Below are 21,965 nucleotides of genomic sequence, written 5' to 3' on the forward strand. Positions count from 1 at the left end.
CCTACTGGATTCTTGTTTCATGCTCAGGAATCCGGAGGCCGTGGAACACTGAGCATGGCAGCCGGCCCTGGAAATGTACTGCGTCCTGGGATTTTTCTGTTCTATGAACGAAATCCCCCGAAATACCCTTACCTCTAATTTGGGATGACTCAGACTTTCACTTCCATATCTCTTGTCCCCTTTGTTGGTTTTTGCTGGGTTATATGTTTGTTTAGATGCTGAAAATGTGGCTCTTGGGAAAATCCAATGGGAAAAACTCCAAACTAGACAGTGAAATCTTTGGCCAGTGCCTGGCAGAGTAAAGGCAAAGTAAACTGTCATCCAGAGAGTCTGCCAACATTTCTAAATGGTTCATGGCCCTACAAGAGAGCATTGGTGAAAACATCCCTCTTGCTAAAGTCCCCTCACCAATCTCTCTTATGAATGACTAAAGCTGCTATTGTCCAAAATGGTAGCCACTAGTCAAGTGACTATTTGAATTTATTTAAATTAATTACCATATGTTCATCAGTGCTCAGGAAAATTAAAATCATATACTCAGCGTCTGTAACTGGATACACTCATGAAGGCTTATACCTTCAGTCTTCCTGTTCGTCTATTTTTTTCTTACTAGACTGACGATTCTAATGGCCCCATGCTGCTTTACTTAAGTAATATTAGTAGAAAGTGACAGTTGCTCGGTCGTGTCTGATTCTTTGTGACCCCATGGACTATACAGTCCATGGAGTTCTCCAGGCCAGAATACTGGAGTGGGTAGCCTTTCGTTCTCCAGGGGATCTTCCCAACACAGGGATCAAACCTAGGTCTCCATTGCAGGCGGATCCTTCACCAGATGAGCCACAAGGGAAGCCCAAGAATACTGCAATGGGTAGCCTATCCCTTCTCCAGCAGGTCTTTCCGACCCACGAATCAAACCAGGGCCTCCTGCATTGCAGGTGGATTCATTACCAACTGAGCTATTAGTAGAAACGATATCTAAACTTAGATCCCTAAGCATCCTGCCATTGGTGGATCCATCACAAATAACCAGTCATCCAAATATCATGGCAGAAATAAGAAAGAACAATTTCTTGCCCCAACATATAGTGTGACGTACTGGAACCACCTCCCCAATCCAAAATGTTATTTCCCTCCCAGTCTCCAAGAGTAAACAGAGAACAGTCAGAAAGTAAGTTTATGGAAGTAAGGAGCCAGTCAAACCTGAATACTGCATTGCATAGTCTCTCAGGTGTTGTTGTCCATGTCAGAATAGAATGAGGATATGGATTGCTTTCAAGCATTTCCTGAGAAATATCTTCACAGAAATCACTGAAGTGCTGTGAAGTCCCTATACTCCAAACATATTCATAAACATAACTCAATTACACTCTAAAGATTGATATTATTTGGGGTACCTAGTACGTGCCATGACACTGAAGAAAACAGACAAAAGTCCCTGACTTCATAGCATTCACATGCTAAGAGGGGACAAGAAAAAGGAAAGAATGTTATCGTTAGAATATCTGTGACAAAATTGTTCCATGATGTTTTTTCAGGATTTGACTTCAGTTCAGTTCAGTCACTCAGTTGTGTCTGACTCTTTGCAACACATGAATCGCAGCATGCCAGGCCTCCCTGTCCATCACCAACTCCTGGAATTCACTCAAACTCACGTCCCTTGAGTCGGTGATGCCATCCAGCCAACTCATCCTCTGTCGTCCCCTTCTTCTCCTGCCCCCAATTCCTCCCAGCATCAAAGTCTTTTCCAATGAGTCAACTCTTCACATGAGGTGGCCAAAGTACTGAAGTTTCAGCTTCAGCATCAGTCCTTCCAATGAACACCCAGGACTGATCTCCTTTAGGATGGACTGGTTGGATCTCCTTGCAGTCCAAGGGACTCTCAAGAGTCTTCTCCAACACCACAGTTCAAAAGCATCAATTCTTCGGAGCTCAGCTTTCTTCACTGTCCAACTCTCACATCCATACATGACCACTGGAAAAACCATAGCCTTGACTAGACAGACCTTTGTTGGCAAAGCAATGTCTCTGCTTTTGAATATGCTATCTAGGTTGGTCATAACTTTCCTTCCAAGGAGTAAGCATCTTTTAATTTCATGGCTGCAGTCACCATCTGCAGTGATTTTGGAGCCCCCAAAAATAAAGTCTGACACTGTTTCCACTGTTTCCCCATCTATTTCCCATGAAATTATGGGACCAGATGCCATGATCTTCGTTTTCTGAATGTTGAGCTTTAAACCAACTTTTTCACTCTCCTCTTTCACTTTCATCAAGAGGCTTTTTAGTTCTTCTTCACTTACATTGTGTATAATGATACATTCAGCCAATGTTGGTAGATATAAAACAGTTTTCAGAATCAACTGTTCTGAAATAGCTCCAGAATTCCACTTTGCTATGATCCTTGCTGTACAAGCTGCACCCCATGGCAGGAGCCCACTCTCAGAAATAGGGTTCTGACCCTGCCTGTATGTTTTCATTCAGATTCTCTGGTTCAGAAATCTAACACTTGTGCACCAATTTACTTTTATTTATGTTATTTTCTAATCCCTGGAGACACAGTGAGTGGGGCTCCTGTGTTTTGCTGAAAGTACTAACTTGAGGAATTCCCTAGGAAGGGCAAGCACCTGAATGCATGTCCGCATGCCATAACCTTGTATGTGCCAGCTTATTGGTCGAGCCTATATTTGCCCTCTCTACCCACATACGGGAATGTGGGCCTACCTGCCCACAGTCCTCTTGGTTTCAAGCACTCTTCTGAGCCACTTCCGCTCCTCTCTGATGAGGGCAGACTTTCAAGAACCTTGTCCTGACCAGGGGGGAGAATGTGGAGCTTCAGAGCAAGCCAGAAGGCTGGTGGAGGTGGAGCTCCTCCAGAGGAGAGATGCTCTGCTCGTCTCTCACAAGTTGAATGAGAGCAACTAAGATTCAGGGAAGATCACTCAAATGAACTTGGGAGACTTCAGATTTTTGAAGCAATGTAGAAACCAGTATTTCAAATCGTTCTTTACAATTAATGCCACCCACAGTGAACACACCAAGAGAAACCTTTACTTTGATAATTCTGGGAGGCGAAATCTTGCCACAGGTACCACTTTCATCTCCCACCAGACACCTGCATGTCGTAATGAGCCATGCCAAGTGGGGCCACCCGAGACGGATGGAGCATGGTGGAGAGGTCTGACCAAACGTGGTCCACTGGAGGAGGGAGTGGGAAACCACCCCAGTAGTCCTGCCTTGAGAACCCCATGAACAGTATGAAAAGGCAGAAAGATAGGACACTGAAAGATGAACTCCCCGGGCCGGTAGGTGCTTAATATGCTACAGTGGAGAAATAACTCCAGAAAGAATGAAGAGATGGAGTCAAAGCAAAAGCAATACCAATTGTGGATGGGACTGGTGATGGAAGTAAATTCCAATGCTGTAAAGAGCAATATTGCATAGGAACTGGGAATGTTAGGTCCATGAATCAAGGGAAATTAGAAGTGGTCAAGGGAGATGGCAAGAATGAACGCTGACATTCCAGGGATCAGCCAACTAAAATGGACTGGAATGGGTGAATTTAACTCAGATGACCATTATATCTACTACTGTGGACAAGAATCCCTTAGAAGAAGGGGAATAGCCCTCATAGTCAACAAAAGAGTCTGAAATACTGTACTTGGATGCAATCTAAAAAATGACAGAATGATCTCTGTTCATTTCCAAGGCAAACCATTCAATATCACAGTAATCCAAGTCTATGCCTCTAACAGTAATGCTGAATAAGCTGAAGTTGAATGGTTCTATGAAGACCTACAAGACCTTCTAGAACTAACACCCCAAAAAGATGTCCTTTTCATTATATAGGCCTAAAGTGCAAAAGTAGGAAGTCAAGAGATAGCTGGAGTAACAGGCAAATTTGACCCTGGAGTACAAAACAAAGCAGGGCAAAGGCTAACAGAGTTTTCCCAAGAGAACGCACTGGTCATAGCAAACACCCTCTTTCAACAACACAAGAGAAGACTCTACACATGGACATCAACAGATGGTCAATATCGAAATCAGATTGATTATATTCTTTGCAGAGAAAGATGGAGAAGCTCTATACAGTCAACACAAACAAGACTAGGAGTTGACAGTGGCTCAGATCATGAATTCAGACTTAAACTGAAGAAAGTAGGGAAAACTGCTAGACCATTCAGGTATGTCCTAAATCAAATTGTTTACAATTATACAGTGGAAGTGACAAATAGATTCAAGGGATTAGATCTGATAGACAGAGTGCCTGAAGAACATGGACAGAGGTTCATGATATTGTACAGGAGGCAAGGATCAAGACCATCCCCAGGAAAAAGAAGTTCAAAAAGGCAAAATGGCTGTGAGGAGACCTTACAAATAGCTGAGAAAAGGAGAGATGCAAAAGGCAAAGGAGAAACGTAAAGATATACCCATCTGAATGCAGAGTTCCAGAGAATAGCAAGGAGAGATAAGAAGGCCTTCCTCAGTGATCAATGCAAAGAAATAGAGGAAAACAATAGAATGGGAAAGACTAGAGATTTCTTCAAGAAAATTAGAGATACCAAGGGAACATTTCATGCAAAGATGGGCTCAATAAAGGACAGAAATGGTAGGGACCTAACAGAAGCAGAAGATATTAAGAAGATGTGGCAAGAATACACACAAGAACTGTACAAAAAAGATCTTCTTGACCCAGATGACCACGAAGGTGTGATCACTCACCTAGAGCCAGACATCCTGGAATGTGAAGTCAAGTGGGCCTTAGGAAGTATCACTATGAACAAAGCTAGTGGAGGTGATGGAATTCCAGTTGAACTATTTCAAATCCTAAAGATGATGCTGTGAAAGTACTGTACTCAATGTGCCAGCAAATCTAGAAAGCTCAGCTGTGGCCACAGGACTGGAAAACTTCAGCTTTCATTCCAATCCCAAAGAAAGGCAGTGCCAAAGAATGCTCAAACTACTGCACAATTGCACCCATCTCACACGCTAGCAAAGTAATGCTCAAAATTCTCCAAGCCAGGCTTCAACAGTACATGAACCATGAACTTCCAGATGTGCAAGCTGGATTTAGAAAAGGCAGAGAAACCAGAGCTCAGTTCGCCAACATCCACTGAACCATCAAAAAAGCAAGAGACTTCCAGGAAAACATTTACTTCTGCTTTATTAACTACACCAAAGCCTTTGATTGTGTGGATCACAACAGACTGTGGAAAATTCTGAAAGAGATGGGAGTAACAAACCACCTAACCTGCCCTCTGAGAAATCTGTATGCAGGTCAAGAAACAACAGTTAAACTGGACAGGAACAACAGACTGGTTCCAAATCAGGAAAGGAGTACGTAAAGGCTATATATTATCACCCTGCTTATTCAACTTATATGCAGATTACATCATGCAAAATGCCAGGCTGGATCAAGCACAAGCTGGAATCAAGATTGCCAGGAGAAATATCAATAACCTCAGATACACAGACGATACCACCCTTATGGCAGAAAGCAAAGAGCTAAAGAGCCCCTTGATGAAAGTGAAAGAGGAGAGTGCAAAATTTGGCTTACAAGTCTACATTGAAAAACTGAAGATCATGGCATCCAATCCCATCACTTCATGGCAAATAGATGGAAAAAGAATGGAAACAGTGACAGACTTTATTTTGGGAGGCTACAAAATCACCTCAGATGGTGACTGCAGCCATGAAATAAAAGAGACTTTCTCCTTGGAAGAAAAGCTATGACCAACCTACACAGCATATTAAAAAGCAGTGACATTACTTTGCTGACAAAGGTCCATCTAGTCATAGCTATGGTTTTTCCAGTAGTCACGTATGGACGTGAAAGTTGGACTCTAACGAAAGTTGAACGCCAAAGAATTGATGCTTTTGAACTGTGGTGTTGGAGAAGACTCTTAAGGGTCCCTTGGACTGCAAGGAGATCCAACCAGTCCCTTCTAAAGGAAATCAGTCCTGAATATTCATTGGAAGGACTGATGCTGAAGCTGAAACTCCAGTACTTTGGCCACATGATGCAAAGAACTGACTCATTGGAAAAGACCCTGATGCTGGAAAAGATTGAAGGCAGGAAGAAAAGGGGCAACAGAGCATGAGATGGTTGAATGGCATCACCGAATCTATGGACATGAGTTTGAGTAAGCTCTGAAAGTTGGTGATGGACAGGGAAGCCTGGCATACTGCAATCCATGGGGTCGCAAAGAGTCGTACATGACTAAGTGGCTGAACTGAACTGAACCCAGAGATGTACTTCAACCCCACCTCAGACCAGCTCTCCAGGAAGCCCTTAGCAATTCCTCAAATGGGGATTGTCATCCTCATTCTGTCTGTTCTTAATGTGCTTCTTGTTTTGAAGATACTGGGCTCCACTTCCCCAAACCAATCTCTCATTTGATAGTTATTTTGATCTACAGACTAATTTATTGTATTCCTTAAGGAAACTGGGATGAAGTGTTTGGAAAAGAACAGAATTCTCTGGAATGTAAAGAGTTGTCATCCATTTTTTTAGCCCCTTCAAGAATTTTCTTAAAGATAAGAGTATACCTATATTTATTCAGCAAAGTTTTGCCAGCACTACACTGTTATTTCCTGTGGCTATCACATACTGGATAAACATTCTGTTTTTCTTGTCTCTTGAAAACCAGAGAAGAGACAGCAAATTCCTAATAAGCTGAATTCTGTTCCTCAGCCCCACAAAAGACAACACAATAGCTTCTTATTTTCCAAATGGACAGGCAGTCTCTCCAGTTTGGAATGACAATTTAATGTGAAATTGTTTCTAAGTAATTATTTATGTCCTTTTATACAGGAAAATATTTACCAGTTTTATTCTAATCATATCTTTCTTCCCAGAGGCATAGGCATGCATGCATGAAAATATAGTTGAAAAAAGGAATAGAAATGTAATTAGGTTTTGTAAATAGCCAGCCAGGACATCCCACTGCTGCCTTAATGGTCTTATGCACCCAGTCACTATGCCGCATCTGGCTCTGTGTGACCCCATGGACTGTAACCCACCAGGCTCCTCTGTCCATGGGATTTTTCAGGCAAGAGTACTGGAGTGGGTTGCCATTTCCTCCTCCAGGGATCTTGCGACCGAGAGATGGAACCCTCATCTCCTGCAATGGCAGGCAGATTCTTTGCCGCTGAGCTACATGAAAAGCCAAAAAGTCATAAAAGCTGTTTTAAAAATCACGTGTAAAAATTCATGTAACTTGTAATTTACTCAATTTAATGACACCACTTTTGAAAAATTAATCAAGTTGATGAATGTAACCCTGGCAACCTAGAAGTATGATTCGTTTTTATGGCCATCAGTCTATGTCTTAAGATACTGTCTAAGGTCACCTTTCCTGGCACTGATGACTTAGTACTGTTTCATGTTCCAATCCATCGCCTTTCTCCAGGAATTTAATGGTCCAGTACCTGTAATGTTGCTGTGCTGATATTGCTTTTCTTACAGCTTCTATGAATTGAATATTCAAAACCAAAGACTGCCTATGGCCTGCCTTTGGCTAAACAGCCATTGCTAGGGGGAAATATAGATATGGTACCTATTGCTAATTATCACTATAGTTGTTATTTTTCCCAAAGGAGAAAGTGTATTATTTTCTATCCTTAGCTGGTTGAGGGTGCTAAAAACCAAAAGAGAGAGATGTTTTAAAGTTGAAGCAGACACTTCCTCTAGCACCATTGCATTTGAATGCCTAAAACATAAACTAACACCCTATTTTCTTTCTCTTGAGTTTCACTGGTGTCTGAGTAAGTGAATATGCTGTGCTGTTTTCCTGGACATTCAGAATCAAGCAGGCTTACCTACTCCATCCCATCATGTCTGAACTATAAACTATATGAGCATCACTTTTGTTCATTTCCTTCCACCCCTGGCTGCATAGGGCATCGACAGCCGATTCTAGCAATGCATCTCCTCAGACAATGCATTGTGATAGCTCTCCCTCTTTCTCAAATTCCGTTTCATTTCTCATGTTCTGTTGAAAACCCCCAAAAAATTCATTCCACACTGTCATCCCTTTGTCCTAACCAGAACAACTCGATCGTGTTGAAGAAGGCATGAACCATATCAACCAAGACATGAAGGAGGCTGAGAAAAATTTAAAAGATTTAGGGAAATGCTGTGGCCTTTTCATATGTCCTTGTAACAAGTAGGTACTGGGTACCAGCTCTAATCTGTGGCGTCCAGTTTTCTTTCTTTCTTTTTTTTTTTTTTTTTTAATGTCAAAGTGAATGTCTGAAGTTTTGTCTTTTTTTTCTTTGTCCTTTTCCATCCGCTTCATTCTGTGGGGATAAAATACTTGTGTTTAATCAGAACAACTGGAACGCATTGAGGAAGGGATGGACCAAATCAATAAGGACATGAAAGAAGCAGAAAAGAATTTGACGGATCTAGGAAAATTCTGCGGGCTTTGTGTGTGTCCCTGTAACAAGTAGGTGCTGCCTGCCTGCCTGAAGCTTTGGTTTCCCAAGGCCCATCTCCAAGCCTTGACAATCTCATTCCTGCTGGGTGCAAAGGCAGGATGAGTATGTGGCATGCAGAACAGATCAATACCGTCTCTAATGCATTCATCTCATAGCATAGATGATATTAGTGGGAGTAAACTGTTGATGCATTAAAAATCAGGCATACTACAGTGAAAGCTTCACTGTCAGCAACTTTTATTGATGAACGTTTCAACATTTTCCAGAAAGTGTACCTCAAGACAGAGACTAACCTCAAGAAAGAGGCACCACCCAGGGAATTTTATGTTCTCTAAGTCCCCGAAACCAAAATTGCAGATTTAGAAAAGACTGGGGGTAAGTTTGGAAGTTGAGATACACATATGTATCAAGGTTCGATTTTTCAGAAGCAAAAATAACAGGTAATTTGGCCCAAACAAGCATTCCATAAGGTAGAGAGTAAGTAAGACAGAGATTCACCCTTTCAACTGCCCACCAGTTACCAAATCTGGTCAGCGGTTAGACCATAGATGCCGCAGCTGCACCCAATGCAGAGGCAAAGAGTCCTTCAGCAAGAAGTGCTCATGCCTTAGCCAAATTGGGCCCATCCCTCTCCAATTCTTCCTTTAGGAAGATCTCCCGTACACTGGCCGAAATGTTGAAATGTGTAGATTTTGCATGCACGACATCACAAAACATTCAACTGTTAAGGTTCTGCAACGCTTTTTTGGAATGTAGCAGAAATGTGACATGTGGTTATAAAAGGTTTGCAACAGAAGGAATCTGAAAATAAGTGTTCTGGAAGGTAGTCTTATTTGACTAGCAGTGGAAAACAAAAAATGCATGAGTGGATTGTCCAACATGCATTTGGAAGATTAAACCCATTCCCCAATCCCCCTCACCCCTCCTACTTCCCTTTGAACAGAAGCCTTTTTCTAAAAGCTCTCCTGATCCTAGCTTTTAGAATAGAAATCGATGTCATTTCTAGCTGATTATATGACCATTCACATCCTTTAAACTTTGAGGCTGATTTAAAATATCCCACTTCCTGTTTAGGAGGGGAGGGGCTCATTTTACAAATAAATTTAAGTTTTGGTGTTTTTTTTTTTTAAAGAATGATCTACAGTAAAACCTGATTAACTGGAATCTAGCTAACTTGAACCTTCGAGTATATTTATATTTTTGTTTGTTTCGACTTTTAGCAAAAAGAGGCAAATAAACAAAGGGAAAAATCCCATTAGGGATTTAAAAGCATTTCTCTTAAAGGTCAGTCGAGGCAGTTTGCATTCTCTCACTCAGTCTTCATTCTGTAAGTTCCACATCCAAGCGGACCAAGCAATGAAAGCTGAGCTGCAGAGGAAAGGCAATCAGACATATCAAGAGAAACCAAAACCAAGGAATGCTTTGATCATGTTCCCTGCCCTAAGACTCTAAGGCAGGAAAGTGGCTCAAGGTCTAACAGATAGTCAGCCATCACTCTTGAAACTAAGTTTACCTCCACAGTCCACTGTGTTAAGAAAGTCCTATAATTCACCGAAATAACATTCCCAAGCATTCCAGTTAGTCAAGATTTAACTGTTCATCATTTTCAGTGGCCACTTGCCCCCAGGTGAGATGTCTACCTCTTTTGTGATGAATTTCATAGATACATTTTCCCCATCCACCAACTGTGTGGACAAAGGGTGGAGGCAGGCCCCCCTCCCTCCCTGTGACAGATTCTAATGCTCAGATGAAATCATGACCCCTGGGAATTCCACGTACCAGTTGGCACTAATTCCTTATTACACAAGAGACCCTAACTGAGCTTCAAAGCTTGACTGAAGTGTTCCCTATTGTGTGTAAATAATGCTTTAAAAACCATGTGTCACAGCACAGTGGCTGGTGGCGCCCTGCACTCTCTGGGGGCTTCGCCCTGTCCCGGCATGTTTCGAGGGACTACGGTAGATGTCCCGCAGTTATGTGAGTCTATGTGCAGCATTGTGGGTGCAGTGATTTGCCTTCGTTCCGAAACGCAAACTTTCCCACTCCCTTGACTGCCAAAGATGGTACACCGGACATTTTACATAGCAGAAAGCATCACAAGGTCCATATAACTTCTGTTAATGTGAGGAGGGAGGGGATGGGGATTCGGAAAATAACAAAAACAAAGCCATACTCTAACCTTTATTAAATTCATTTTTGGATCCTGTCCCACTAAGTGGCCCCGGCTCTTTAGAGCAGTGAATTCTGACTGCTTGAAGGCTATGGCATTATACATTAAATGTGGGAGTTGCTGGAATTCCATCTGTACAATTTTCCAATTCGTCTCCAGGGTTTCTTGGTCCCTAATCTGCAAATATTAGTCTTAGTGCCAGTTTTAATAGATGGCTATGGTCCTCCAATTAAAAAAAAGGAAAAAAAGGTTAAATTCTGGTGTCGTATAATAGAAAATACAAAATGCGAAAACAGGACCGAAAGAAGTTCTGTTCTTGGACTAAAAAGCGTGTGGTTTCTACTATGCAAAGAACAGAAAAACATCTTTGATTGCTCAGTTACAACGCACCCACCAAAATATGCTGCACACGCGTCTATTGGGCACAATAGGTATGCCTGGATTTTAAGTCTCTCTCCAAGGCAGCTCAGTGAAACATGGCCCACAGAGACCACACCAGTTCCATACCACTTCCCCTACCACGTCCCAGGATAGTTTGAAGTAGGCAGCTGTAACCACTCCCATCCTGTCCCTCAGTCCAACAAAGAAGCTATTGAACCTGCGTTTCAAATCCTCATGAAGGCTATTACTGTCCTGCTAGTGCCTTTTTTGAGAATGGTCAACTTCTGGAGTAGTTTGGCTTAAATGAGAATGCTTCACTTTCTACTCATGCCTGTAGCTGGTGCATGAAGAAGATGTAGAGGGATTTCCCTTTTTGGTGCTAGATGGCTTGTTCTCTCTTCTATTTTCCTGCATTCATTTCACTATGCCTCTTTTACTTTTTGTCTCTGTGGACAAAGGTTTGTACATCACCTCTGGATGTATGGTGACTGTTTGGAAGTACCGATATATTATCTAATTCAAATCACTCTAGAGGCAACTCAAAGACCATCACCCTTGGCCAACCACCAATCCTGTATGTTCTCCACGCAGGGTGAGAATGCTTGGTTCTGCACATGCATTGGGGGAAAACAATTAAAACGGGAATCTTTGCATGATGGTGTGTAAAAACTTGGTCCAGGATGTTTTTCTTGATGACAGTGTGTTGCTGTGGTGTGATATACACACTCTACTTGGCAGTCTTGTTTTGTGTCTGTCTGCCAGTATGTTTTTTTCTGTGTTTTGTGTCTCAAAATATAATTAGAACTGAATGTCCTCCAACTACGTTAATCCTTGTCTTAAATCCAACTAAACTAACAAAAATGAAATCCTGAGTAGCTGAGGCTTGGTGGTGGCCAACTGTTTGGGTCTGGATTATGATATATCGGTATTCTCTAATGCCTCGAATTAAGACTCATTCGCTTGGTTCGGTTCTGAGCTTGAAGAGGTAATGATTGTTGTGAGCTTGATGCGCCGCCCCTTTTGCTTGTCACTCACCCTCTTTTTTGCATAGGCTTAAATCAAGTGATGCTTACAAAAAAGCCTGGGGCAATAATCAGGATGGAGTTGTGGCCAGCCAGCCTGCTCGCGTGGTTGATGAACGGGAGCAGATGGCCATCAGTGGTGGCTTCATCCGCAGGTGAGCCTTGTGTAGCTGGCACTATAGCGGTTGCCTACTTTTGAGTGACAAACTACTCCAACCTGAGTGGTTCTTAAAACAACACTGGGAAGTTCTCCTGCAGTCGGATGGTTAGGACTCGGTGCTTTCACCGTCATGCTCTGGGTTCAGTCCCTGCTCAGAGAACTAAGAGCTCACAAGTCGAGTGGTGCCTCCAAAAAAAGGGAAAAAACACCATTTTTTTTTTAACTTCTGAATCTCTGTGTTGACTGAGCAGGTCTTCCGAGAGCATCTCCTGGGCTCGCTCATTACATGCAAGTGGGTGCAAGATGGTCTAAGACAGCAGTGCTTTCTTGTCTGGTGATTGGCTGGGGCCGTGGGTATGAGGCGTCCCTCCTCTTCTATGCGACCTCTCCCCAGGAAAGCCCGTGGTTCTTGCACGGTGGTGGCAGCACCAAGGGGTAGGCGCCCATGTGCAAGCACTTGTCAAGCCTTTGCCCACATGTCACTGGACAAAGCCAGCCACGTGACCACATCCAGCATCAGTGTGGCAGTAAACAAATGTTTCACTCCATGACTTTGATTGGACAGAATTTGTGAGATTATGTACAGATATGTGGGCAAGGCCGATAATAAGGAATGGTGAAACATCTATGAGCTGGCAATGGCAGGAAGAATACTGAAGGGACCGGAGAGAACTGTCACCAGAGCCCAGCGGTAGTTATGGCTGTGGGCAGAGGTCGAGATGCCTGGGCTTACTCCATACCAACTGTATCAGAATCCGAATCTCTAGAAGTGAGATCCAGGTGTCAGTAGTTTTTAGAGCCCCTCAGATTTTAATATGAAAAGAAGGCTGAGAATTATGGAACCAAAAGTAAGTCGTAGCTGCTGACAATCATTTATGTAAACTTCTCTTCTACACACGAAACCTGGGAAGTTCCCCTTTAATTTTATCTGGCCTAGATTGCTTTACAAACCCTAGAGGAGCAGTCTACATTGGGATTTACCATGAGGAATGAGTTTTAACCCCTCTGAGCACATTTTAGCCCATCGCCATCTGTAGTAGGAAAAACTCAGACATTCTGAAATAAGTTTCTACCATCTACAATAAAGAGTTAGTGCAGTACGTGCCCATGTCCATCAGCTGGGTCAAAAGCAGGTGCCAAGAATGAAGGAGCGTGCAAAAGGTTTATTAGAGAGCAACACTGGGGAGGGAAAGCGGGGAAGTAAGACTGGGGAAGAGCTGTCAGACCATCAGGCGGAGCTGGCAAAAAATCACCAACTCACTGGGGTCTCCACAGCAAAGTTGCTCATTGGAGGAATTCCACGGTAGGTAGAAATCAGTAAGTCTTTGTAACAAGTCTTGCTTCGTCATTGGCTGGGGACACCTTGAGAAGAACATGACCTCAGCTCAAAGCAGACCTGAAGGAATGAACAATGAGAAGCTGTCAGCTAACCACACTCCTTACAACTGGGCAATGAGTTCTTTCTTTTTTAAAAAAAATGAGTTCTTTCTTGAAGACAGTTTGAGCAGTGCGTGCATCCATACAGTGCAGGGGGTGAGCTGTGGCTATATAGTAGCTATTAATAAAAATGATGTGTGAATAAATTGCAATTAGAAGTTTTTTTAAGGGAAAAAAAGTGCCTTCTTAACTTTCAAGCTGAGTTATGAAAAAATGGGAACTCCCTTTGGGGAAGGCATTTTGAGAGCCAATTCCTTCCTCCCTGCTTAGGCTGAAACAATATTTTATCACAGTTTTCTTCCTTGAAATCACCGATTCACAATGTCACAAAAAACCACATAGCATTGAAACCAGAGCAAGTAAAAATCATCTTGAAAATGTAGTTCCCTTTGGAGTTCTTGGGAGCAAATAGGGTTAAGGAGCAGACTGTTATTCTCATTACTCTTCCCATTAATGTTGGTCCCAAATGGAGAAGTAGATGAGTGGAGAAACTCTCTGACTTAGTACAATAGCTTTTCTTTCCTTATAAATTTGAGTCTTGGAGACTTTGATTGACATTTCAGAAAGGAAAATACAGTTTCTAACGGGTTCCACCTCATTCTCTGACCCGGAATCCTCCCAACTAAAATGGTTTTAGCCTTATTGGGATAATCATACAGGGAGGAAATGAGGTGTTGGTAGAATTGAGAGAAGTAGGTATATTAATCTGCTTAATATGCCTTCTTTAAAAGTAGAAATTTAAGTGTTCAATAATGCATTTACAAATTATTTTCCTATCTACGAAAGCTAAAATGTTCTCATATTGAACAGAGATTTTTAAAGGTTCAGATTGATACCTGGAGATCAATAGATTTTCCCTAAGCTTTGGGTCTTGGACATTTGAGTTTGTCTTATCTTCTAAAACCTCTTCTTTGATGCCCAGGGTAACAAATGATGCCCGAGAAAATGAAATGGATGAAAACCTGGAGCAGGTGAGCGGCATCATTGGAAACCTCCGTCATATGGCCCTGGATATGGGCAATGAGATTGATACACAGAACCGCCAGATCGACAGGATCATGGAGAAGGTGAGCACGGGGCAGTCAGCAGGTTTCTGTTGCTTATCACCTCCACCAAGGAAGCATGAAGGGCTTAACAAGACCCGCAAACTGTGACTTTGGATTCAGGCCCTGGTAGATAGACATCTTCCCCTTCATTTTCCGAGACAGAAATACAGCAACAGATATGTAAATAATAGGGTAGAATTTAATCTAGCGGATATTGCTCAGGGCCGCCTTTACTACAGGCATTGTGCGAGGCATAAAGGACATATTAAGATGGAAAGACACCGTCTCCACTGCCAAGAAACTCACAGCCCATGGGAAGCACTGAGCATCCAGATGAACATATCATTTGTCAAGAAAGTTGCCCATCAAATGCTAAGTCAGGTTAGATGGGGAAAGATTTCAAGGGTCAGGGGATGGGAAAATCTCACCACAAAAGTTGAATTTGATTCGAGTCTTGAAGGTTGGTTGGGAGCTTGTCAGAGATGAGGTAGGGACAGAATCAGGAAATGAGGGAAGAACAGTTATTTTAAGTTAGCCAGAAGGTGAATACGAGCTTTGATTCTATAAGTGTGGAAGCTCAAATGATAGTCCAAAAAGGCCCAGATTCCATTTCCAGTTCAAAAGTGCACACGTCCAGATCTCAAAGTAGGGAACATAATCTAATGAAATTGAGTTCATATAAGGACACCAGATGTCACACTAAGACTGAGCCGCCTAGTGCCAGAAAGAGTAGAGACAGTCGAATGGGAAAAGATAGGGTTGGGGGCTTCAGATTAGGAAGGAACAGAAAGAAGTGCTGGAAAGCTTTTCTAAAAAGATTTGGGGCACCCACACCTGATATTCTACACTATGCAAATCTGATGCAGTCTCTATGTCTTTGTGTTCCATCCCCTCCCTAATCAGTAGACTCCTAAATATTACTTATAATCTCTTAAGATATCCAAATGCCAACAGGGAGAAATAGGCAAATTATGAGTTTGATGGTAATTGTACATCTATAATCAATTCTGCTTAGCTAATCTTATATGATGGGAGTTTATTCCTTGGAAGATATTGAAGTTTTGAGCCTGAAACCCTGAGTTTCTTTTCAACAACTCATTCCACTTTGGTTGGGGCTAGAAGGGCAGTTTTTGTGCTCTCTTGAACCCAAGACTAAATGCTCTGTTTCTTGGTGTCTGAGCATCCTCCACTGACTTAAAAAAGGAATGAGAAGACATAAAGGAAGCGCTTTGCCCTGTTGTGTTCTATGCACTTTATAAAGATATTTGAAACTGCGTAACATTTTGCCTAATCAATATTGAGCTACACAAATGTCAGTGTAGTTGGCAAAATACCTGTGCTTTGCCTACTTCACAAGTCATGACATGCTTACTGTTGGTAAGAGCCTTTGATGTGCTAAAGCTTTTAAGCTGTGTAAGTCAATAGATTTTTAGAACAATATTGAGAGTTTCAAAAGGCACTGGAGCCAATAGAAATGGATCTGACCCATTATGGCCCAGAAAAATGAACTAAGAAATAATTGCTGAACCACCTTCCAATATGAAAATGAATTGGAGGGGAAAAGAAAAAAGAAAAGTAGCCATTTTTCTATCAAAGGACCCAATTGACTCACAGATGTAGGAAGATAATGTATCTCTAACTCAATTAGAGTCCTAGAAAGAGAACTTCTGCTAAGAAAGAGGGGTCAAGTCTTTATTGACAGAGCTGGGCTTTAAGCAAGCAGTTTTCCTGGAAAGGCAGGAAAGCTCTAGATCTATTCTTTAGGGGAAAGTTTTCATTCTGGGCCCAGTTTACTGCAAGAGCCAAGACTTGTGCAGCTATAGGGTTTCATCAAAAGTCCAGCAAGTGGATAGGAAATAGCCATTATAGTTTATCTCATCCTTGGACGCCAAATTGCTTAAGAAGTGGGGCAGGGGTCTAGTTCCCTTCTAATAGCTAGCCTTTTTCCCCTCAGAACAACAATGTGGATATGATTGAGATAAAGCCCATTTCAATTCAGCATTTCCCCAAATGATACATGTCACATGATTATTAGTAGACTTCTACCTTCTTTTGCAAGTTCTTACTTCTGATCATAGACAATAATGAGCAAAGATCTTCTGCATATCTAGGGTTACAATCATACTGTAGGACTAAAAAGAGTCTTCTATTTCTCCCATATTCTCTCATGACCCAAACAACAACCCTCACCCAACTCCACCAATCATGATCTTTTCTCATCACTTCAATTAGCTGTGAAGTTTTGGGAATCCAAAATAATGCAGTCTTCCGTACATTCCTATGGACTCTCAAGAAATTACTTTGTCCATCTAAAAACCCTGTTTTCTGATTTAGGGTATTTATAAATAGGCAGTCTTCAAAGGCTGGAATTGCATGATTCTTTTGGAAATCTATTAAAATGGGGCAAGTTTCTGTCAGGTCTTTATGGGAACTGTTGCTAAGGAAACAATAATGTTCAAACTTGGATTTAAAATTGTCACTGCAAGATGTGACGCACACGTTAAAATACAGTAAAGTTGAAGATTGAGTGTTGCTCACAGTCTCCCATCAGTATGGAAGCATGGCATTTGAAAACTAAGATCTTGAGTTCCAGCAAGGCTTTTCTGCTCACCAGCTTCATGACCTGGCTCCTCATCTGATACTGGAGTGGGCTGCTATTTCCTTCTCCAGGGGAAAGATAATAAGAGAACAATTCAAATCTGGGATCAGAACAGGCTGTCATGTAAGATAGAGCTATCCTCTTCCAGAAGTCAGAGCTGTGCCCTAAAAGCTACTTGCCATGGTCTGGAGTTAAGATTTCCAGAGTGTTCAGAAGCATGGGCTAAACAGCCCCTTCTACCTCTTCCACTGGTGTTTTGGATCAGGTTTTCTCACAAAGGCAGATCATGTAGTGTATCTTGAGTGTATTAGCAAGTTTAGGATTCTCTAAATAGAAATGTGAAAACAGAGATGCATAAATATGTCCTGCAAGATATAAATAGAGTAAACACAGATGCATTCTCCAAATACCAGGAAGACAAGTAAAAGAAGATTATCTCGGGATTTTTTCCTAAAAGCACGTATGTTATATAATATAATAAAGACTTGGCTCCTGTGGAGTCAGGTATTGTATGGGCTGGAATTTTGATATGCTTCAGAAAGAACTGAGGTGGACATCACAGATGTTCATTGATAATACGTTTGTTCTAGCTCCTCCCAGATTCTTTGAGGGTATCCAAAGAGTAGCCTCGTGCTCTACTTCAAAACATTCTCTTGTACCATCACATGAAGACTCACCAGTGCCTTTGTAATGCAAGAAAATCCTAGAATGTTTGCCTTCAGAAATGCTATCTGTTTTTAAGTGAAGTGAAGTGAAGTCGCTCAGTTGTGTCCGACTCTTAGCGACCCGCAGACTGCAGCCCACCAAGCTCCTCCGTCCATGGGACTCTCCAGGCAAGAACACTGGAGTGGGTTGCCATTTCCTTCTCCAGGGGATCTTCCCGACCCAGGGATCGAACCCAGTTCTCTCATATTGCAGGCAGACACTTTAACCTCTACACCACCAGGGAAGCCTATCCTACCCAGAACTGTTGCAACCTGAGAGCCAGGCGTCCCCGGGTCAGGGTGCAGATCTTCAGGCAGGCATGCTTTTTCCTTATTTGAGCAGTTCTCAAAGTTAAGTCTGGAAAAATAATCAGCATAATCCAGTCTTAAGGAACATTTCACATTGATCTGAGCTTCTAATTTTCCTTTGGATCAAAGTGTTACTATTTCTGATAGGATTTGTAGCTAACGAGGGAATACTAAAGCATTCAGGAAAACTGGAGAGAAATACCCATTTTCCAAATTGCGAACCTAAAGGTCAAAACTACAAGTCTGTAGATCAAAACAATCAAAGAAAATTAGTGTTTTGCCTTATCTGTTTTGAAGTCAACTCTTAACTATCCAAACAGATGGTAAGGAACCATTGCCAGATAATTCAAAGCTATGAACAGCCTAGAAATATTTCTCTTTCACTTGGCAAACTTCTATTTGAATAGTGATAACTCTAGTGTCCTGGGAATTCACAACTAAACTGGATAAAGAAGACACAACTTGGTGGAGATTACAAAGCACCAGGCATAGTTGTTGATGTGAAAGCAGTAATCAGCAAATAAGTACTGTTGCTATAAACTAGTCCAGTTTCCCTACCCTGCCTCTCAGTTTCCCGCCCCCTTCCCAGGCTGGAGAAAGACAGACAACGTTACCAACCACAATAGAGCAGAAACAGCAGCCAGAAAGGAATGTTTGTCTTCTCTTCTGCTTGCTGACTCGTATGTTCCTCGGTGATGTTAGGAATAGTTCATTTCTAGAGTTTAACAGTATATCCAGGTAGTAGTCCTGGGTTTCATGATGCATGTATAGCAAAAGAGAACTCAAGCAATGAGTCAGTCAGTCAAAATATAAAATGATAGTAAGTGTGTCTCTGTTAAAACAAGCCAGTTACCAAGCTCACAGGAGTGTCTTCAGAAATGGGACTAACAAATATTAAATACCGCAAAAGCAAACCATGTTTTCACTGAACAGCAGTAGTTGTAAGATAAGATATATTGAGCACTTCATCTTTGCAAAACATTATTCTAAGACCATTATATGTAGCAACTCATTTCATCCTCATAGCAAACCTAAGTAGTAAGATGACTAACAGTGATTATAGTGTGGACTCTGACTCCGGGCCTTGACTCCGGTTTCCCCATTTATTAGCACTGTGATGTTAGACAAATTGCCTAAATCCTCTCTGCTTAGCTTCCTCAGTTGAAGAAAGGAGCGAATAACAGTATATCCCTCAGTGTTGATATCAGTCTTGCTGTTGTCCCAGTTGAGTGAGCGGAAACTAGTAGTGGAACTGTGCTCGCCAGCAGTGTTCTTTACTGCCCCCAGCTCACAGTGCAGAAAGCTGAGGCCCCAAAATGTTAAGTAATCTGCCCAAAGTGACGCTGCTAAGTAACTGTACAAATAGCAGGAATTCAACTCAATTTAACAGATGTGAATGTCTGCCATAGAAATCACCGGGTGTCGTTCCAGAATAGAAAGATAAATGATACGTCTCTGTCCTCCAAAGAACACTCTGTGGTAGGGAAAACAGTTATAAGAACTAAGTCATGAGATCAGACTTCTATGATCTTGCTCAAGTCCAGCCAATGGTTCTGGGAACACAAAAGAAGGGATGGTTCATTCTGATGAAAAGGAAAGTTTCAAGATGCCTTCACCCAGTAGGAGGCATTTGAACTGGACCCTGAAGGGGTCCAATAGAATTTTAATGGGTAAACTGAATTCTGTTTTTCTCTCCTCTTTTTCCAGGCTGATTCCAACAAAACCAGAATTGATGAGGCCAACCAACGTGCAACAAAGATGCTGGGGAGTGGTTAAATGGCCCATCTGTGTCTTCTTCCAAATGCTGTTGGGCAAGATAGCACCTTCATGCTTTTCTCATGGTATTACCTAGTAGGTCTGCACACATGCACACATCAACCTTCCCCCACTGTGAATGTCGTCTTGTGTCGTCCATCAGCCCAACGATACTATGTGTCTTCTGTTTTTTCTGGGTCTCTTTCTTTCCAAAGGCTATATATAGTGGTCATTTTGTGGCTCTAACTTTTTACGTAAGATGTCTTGGGTTTCATTTTACCTTTTCTCTTTTCAGTGGTGTTTGCTGAATGACAACAATTTAGGAATGCTCAATGTGCTGTTGATTCTTTCAATACACAGTATTGTTCTTGTAAAACTGTGACATTCCGCAGAGCTACTGCCACGGTCCTTTCTTTGGGTGTCAGGCTCTGAAACTCAAAATTTGCTGTCTTTGGTTCCTCATGGCTGTCCATCTGTCTTTATGATTTCATGATTAGACAACGTGGAATTACATACCAGGCATTGCACTCAAAGTGATGTGATTTATGCATTTATGCATGAGAATAGATTTTTAGATTCCTACTTAAACAAAATCTTTCCATGACAGTAGCATACTGATGAGAAAACACACACACAACAACAGCAGCCACAGCAAAACAACAAAGCATGCTCAGTATTGAGACACTGTCAAGATTAAGTTATACCAGCAAAACTGCAGTAGTGTCACTTTCTTTCTGTCAATATTTAAACTTATCGATCATAATCATCCTTTTTTAAAAAAAATAATTTTAGAAAAAGATGGGTTTGAATACTCACCATTTAATCATTTCCAGCAAAATATGCGTTTGACTGAAATTATGTCCAATGGATGTAATATAGAGTTTGTTTGCTGCTTTTGAAGACTGTGTTTTGGAGAAAGCAACCTTGCTGTGAAACAGTGTGGAGATGTAAATTTTATAAGGCTGACTCTTACTAATCACTATTTCCCCTGTGGTTTGTTATCAGTACAATTCTCTGTTGCTTAATCTAGAGCTATGCACACCAAATTGCTGAGATATTTAGTAGCTGATAAAGAAACCTTTAAAAAAATAATGTAAATGAATGAAATATAGATAAACTATGAGATAAATATCATTACGGCATGTAATATTAAATTCCTCCTGTCTCCTCTGTCAGTTTGTGATGTGATTGACATTTTGTAGCTAGTTTAAAATTATTAAAAATTATTGGACCCCAGATGTCTGCTTTAATTTCTTCATGGACCCTGTCTGAGTTTGTACTCACACAAGAAGTAGAAATCTGGCTACAGTCCCATCACTCCCAAGAAGTCCGTTCTGTGCGCTAAGGACACCGTATGGGAAAAGCAAAGGTGTCCCTTCTACACATGATCCATTGGCAATTGAAACATGGCATGATTTTTACAATCTGTTTCACAAATTCTTATGTATAGATCAGTGTTGGCCATGGGGGGAATGTAATTCAACCAGAAGGCACAGAAGAAAAAAAAAAAAATCCATAGAAAAAATCGGTAGTACTCAGACTTGGCTGTACATGGATTGAGGTATATTAGGTGTCAATCAACTCTCATCTTCCCTCTCTCCAGTGTCACCCCACCAAACTGAGCCCACCACGACCACCACCACTGCTGCTTCCACTTGATTTAACAGCCTTATTGACATCATAACATTCACCCATTTAAAACATATAATCCAGTGTGGAAGTGAAAGTGCTAGTCGCTCAGTCGTGTCCAACTCTTTGCCACCCCATGGCTTGTAGCCCGCCAGGCTCCTCTCTCCATGGAATTCTCCTGACAAGAATACTGGAGTAGGTTGCCATTTCCTTCTCCAGGTGATCTCCCCAATCCAGGGACCAAACTTGGGTTTCCCACATTGCAGACAGATTCTTTACCATCTGATCCATCAGGGAAGCCAATATATTCAATATTT

At 41.7% G+C, this 21,965-nt stretch overlaps 1 protein-coding gene across 2 annotated transcripts in view; it reads left to right on the forward strand.

Moving 5' to 3' along the window:
• The window catches only part of SNAP25 (synaptosome associated protein 25), an 87,488-nt gene extending 66,231 nt beyond the window's left edge, over nucleotides 1-21,257 (forward strand). The window contains exons 5-8 of one of the 2 annotated variants that reach the window (XM_005687812.3): nucleotides 8,327-8,444; nucleotides 12,039-12,164; nucleotides 14,529-14,673; nucleotides 19,972-21,257. In XM_005687812.3, coding sequence (XP_005687869.1) covers nucleotides 8,327-8,444; nucleotides 12,039-12,164; nucleotides 14,529-14,673; nucleotides 19,972-20,040 — 458 coding nt within the window. In that variant the 3' untranslated portion in view covers nucleotides 20,041-21,257. Of the gene's footprint in view, nucleotides 1-8,044; nucleotides 8,163-8,326; nucleotides 8,445-12,038; nucleotides 12,165-14,528; nucleotides 14,674-19,971 lie in introns of both variants that reach the window. The other variant, XM_005687813.3, reaches the window with a different exon arrangement.

This window comes from Capra hircus, chromosome 13, assembly GCF_001704415.2.
Source record: "Capra hircus breed San Clemente chromosome 13, ASM170441v1, whole genome shotgun sequence".
Taxonomy (NCBI): Eukaryota; Metazoa; Chordata; class Mammalia; order Artiodactyla; family Bovidae; genus Capra; species Capra hircus.